This window comes from Geospiza fortis, unplaced genomic scaffold (assembly GCF_000277835.1).
Source record: "Geospiza fortis unplaced genomic scaffold, GeoFor_1.0 scaffold305, whole genome shotgun sequence".
In the NCBI taxonomy this organism is placed as follows: Eukaryota; Metazoa; Chordata; class Aves; order Passeriformes; family Thraupidae; genus Geospiza; species Geospiza fortis.
The window spans coordinates 92,067-95,825 of record NW_005054604.1 but is presented as its reverse complement, the minus strand read 5'-3'; the positions used below and the strand labels follow the sequence as shown (position 1 = coordinate 95,825).

At 41.1% G+C, this 3,759-nt stretch overlaps 1 protein-coding gene across 2 annotated transcripts in view; it reads left to right on the top strand.

Moving 5' to 3' along the window:
• SORL1 (sortilin related receptor 1) overlaps window positions 1-1,645 on the top strand; it is a 42,932-nt gene extending 41,287 nt beyond the window's left edge. For both annotated transcript variants that reach the window (XM_014310883.2, XM_005430130.2), the window contains exons 46-47: window positions 508-720; window positions 1,496-1,645. In XM_014310883.2, the coding sequence (XP_014166358.2) occupies window positions 508-720; window positions 1,496-1,563 (281 nt within the window). In that variant the 3' untranslated portion in view covers window positions 1,564-1,645. The remainder of the gene's footprint in view (window positions 1-507; window positions 721-1,495) is intronic.
• The last annotated feature ends 2,114 nt before the right edge of the window (window positions 1,646-3,759 follow it).

Here is a 3,759-nt window from a genome sequence, read left to right as displayed (position 1 = left end):
AACTATACTAAAAGAATAGAAGAAAGGATTTCATCAGAAGGCTAGCTAAGAATAGAAAAAGAAAGAATGATAACAAAGGTTTGTGTCTGGGACAGAGAGTCCGAGCCAGCTGGGCTGTGATTGGCCATTGATTAGAAACAACCACATGAGACCAGTGACAGATCCACCTGTTGCATTCCACAGCAGCAGATAATCATTGTTTACATTTTGTTCCTGAGGCCTCTCAGCTTCTCAGGAGGAAAAATCCTAAGGAAAGGATTTTCCATAAAACATGTCTGTGACAGGAGTCAAGATTCTCATCTCTTCCCTCATCCTGGGACCCCTGCAAACACCACCACACCAATCCACTGTCACATTTGAAAGTCTATAAATACTGGAGGCAGGAAATAAACTTCCCTTCTTTTCACTTCTTCTTACCTTGGAGTTCCAGTGTCTGTGTTGTTTTATTTTGTGTCCCGTTGCGACCAGGGATGTGCTAAAACAACACCTGTGTCCCTCCCTCACCAGGTAAAGACCCCTCAGCCACCAAATCGGGCCAGGCCACGGACGTGGCTGCCATCGTGGTGCCCGTGCTGTTCCTGCTGCTGGTGACCCTGGGCATTGGCTTTGTGGTGCTCTACATGAGGCACAGGAGGCTCCAGAGCAGCTTCACGGCCTTCGCCAACAGCCACTACAGCTCGCGCCTGGGCTCGGCCATCTTCTCCTCGGGGGATGATCTGGGTACGTGGCCCTGGTGGCACTGGGGACAGCACTGGGGACGTGACATCAGGGAATTCATTCTTCATCATGGTTCGGGCCACTCTGGCAGCACAGTCTCTATGGGTTTGATCATAGAGTACACGCCACAGAATTACAGAGTCGTTAAACTTGGAAAAGATCTTCAAGATCAAGTCCAACTGCCAAAAGTTGTCCCAACCAAATGTTTTTATCAAATTAAACCTCTCTTTCAGATGCAAATTGCTTAAAAACACACTGAGGATGTGAAATCAGGGCAAGAATTAATTCTTTATCACAGTTTGGGCCATTCTGGCAGCACAGTCTCTATGGGTTTGATCTCAGAGTACAAATCACAGAATTACAGAGTCGTTGAACTTGGAAAAGATCTTCAAGATCATCAAGTGCCAAAAGTTATCCCAACTGAACATTTTGATCAAATTAAACCTCTCCTTCCAATGCAAATCACTTAAAAATGCATTGAGGATGTGAAATCAGGGCAAGAATTAATTCTTTATCATGGTTTGGGCCATTCTGGCATCACCATCTCTATGGATTTGATCTCAGAGTACAAATCACAGAATTATGGGATTGTTAAACCTGAAAAAGACCTTCAACACCATCAAGTCCAACCGCCAAAAGTTTCCCCAACCAATATTTTTATCAAATTAAACCCCTCCTTCCAATGCAAATCACTTAAAAACAGATTTTAAAGCGTTGAGGATAAAAACCAGATTTTTTAAGTGCCTCCTATCAGCTCTGTTTTGGGTTTGTTTTCCAGGAGATGAGGATGATGAAGCCCCAATGATAACTGGATTTTCAGACGACGTCCCCATGGTCATCGCCTGAAGCTCATTTCTGACTGTACAAAACCAAATGGTGTAAATATTTTATTTGATAAAAATAGTTGATTGTTTATTTTAAAAATGCACTTTGAGTTGCAATACGTTATTTTTATATGGGCCAAAAAAAAGAAAAAAAATAATAATAATTTTAAGAATACACTTTGTAGTAATCAACTGTGAATTGCAGACTAGGTTGGTTGAGTAACAAATTGCTTTGATTTAACATTAATTTAGTCTTACAAGGCTGTGCTTGCTGGGCATGCTTTTAAGTCTGTGAGATATTTTCCGTTGACTAAATTGGCTACTCATTTTATTTTTCTAAGACAAGAATAAATTTATTTAAAAAAAAGAAAAAATTCAGGAGATTATATACGTAGAGAGAGATAATATAGTCCCTGAAGGTTTTGCTTTTACTTTAGGACAAAAAAAAAAATCCTTTGGACTTTGTTTTATATGAAAGTATTTTTGTTGTGTTAATTTATTGGGAAATCTGCTGAGGAACAGATTTCCAGAGTCGTCAGACATTGTACACATTCTTGTGTAGAACATGTGCCACTTTATCTTGCAAGGCAGTCGTATCTTGGCATCCCCATTATTGTCCTTGCCATGATAATAAAAACGCTCATTTTCACTGAGTTTTTCTCCCTTTTAAAGACCCAATCTTTGAGCAATCTTAAAGTACAGCAGCACATTTTTTTTTTAGGGGTGATTTTTAGCTTCCTGCTGCTGTGGGAAGTGAAAAATATCCCCACACCAAGATGTGCTGCCCAAACCCCTCCTGCTGCTGCCCCTGCCCATCACACAGGGCTTGATTAATCTGGAACTTACAGCCACAACATCACTGGAAAAAAAAATTGCCACTTGCACCTTAAAACTCATTTTCCAGGTATTTTCAGGATATTCCTCCTCCGTGGAGCTTCCCTCAGATGCCAGCCTGGTGGTGGGATGGAAGGGGGAATCTCCAGTATGTGCAAATCCAGATTTTCCACACTCACCCAGAGCAGTAATTACTGAAAATTTAAATTAATTTGGCCCACAGCAGGGATTTGATGCTCCCTCATCAGAATTTCCTAAAAGCAGCTGTAGTTTTACCTACAGCTTTAGAAATAATACAAATATACACACACATATACATGTTATTTTCTCATCTCACATTCCCAGCAGACACAATACTGGCTGCAGAGCCAAATGCAAAAAGTCTGCTTGCCACTGTTTGGAGCTTTGATTTTGTGACAGCAAAATGTGAATTTCACCAAAAAATGTGAACCTCACCACTACCTGCCAACCCAGGGGCACGACAGGAGAGGATGTTCAGGGCTCTCCCCTGGCTGTGCTCGATATATGCAAAACTTCTCACCAGGAAATGCAGCACACTGTCTTGTCACACTGTTTTTGTGAAAAACAAAAGGTATTTTTGCTGTGTAAATTGAGTTATAATTGCAGTCTTCCTACAGATGAAACGAGAGAGGCCAGCTATGTTTTGATACGTGACTGATCCGTTTAATTTCACAATAGAAAAATGTATTTAAAAAAAAAAAAGTTGAAGTCTGGATGGTTTGATACTCTAGAGAAATACTGACTCTATTTTCAATTACTGGTGTTAGCATTCCCATACTGGTGACAGATTTTTTTTTTCCTCCCCACCAAAGCTGGGACCAAACTGGAATCAGATTTTTATAAGTAGCAGCAAGCTCACAGAGTTGCAATATTTTTACCTTGTCAGTGGATCAGGTGCTGTTCAGGAGTTGAATTTTTGAGGAAAATCAACCCAGTACACACAGCTCAATTTGCCTGGAGTTACAGCTACACAGAGAGACCAGACTCTGACCCAGAGGCTAAGCCAGCCTCAAAAACATAAATCAAAAGATTTTATGCAGGAGAGGAAGCCTAAAAACAGAGAAAAAGAGTATTTAACCCCTTCTTTATAAAGTAATACTTTTAGCACAGATAACTGAAAATTACAATGTAGCATCCCAAAATCTGGTGCCTCTCTGGTGAGGGCTAGGAGGGGTTAAATTCTGATGTTTTACTCCCCCAGGGTAAATCCTGCTGCAGTAAAATGAGCAGAATTTAGAGTCTAGCCCCTCTCTGTCTAGCCAGATGCCAAGGGAGACCCTTTTAACCACTTTATATCCTGCAGAAATCCCTGGGCTGGAGATTTCCAAGCATCACCTGGGGGACAGGTCACTCCTGTCCACTC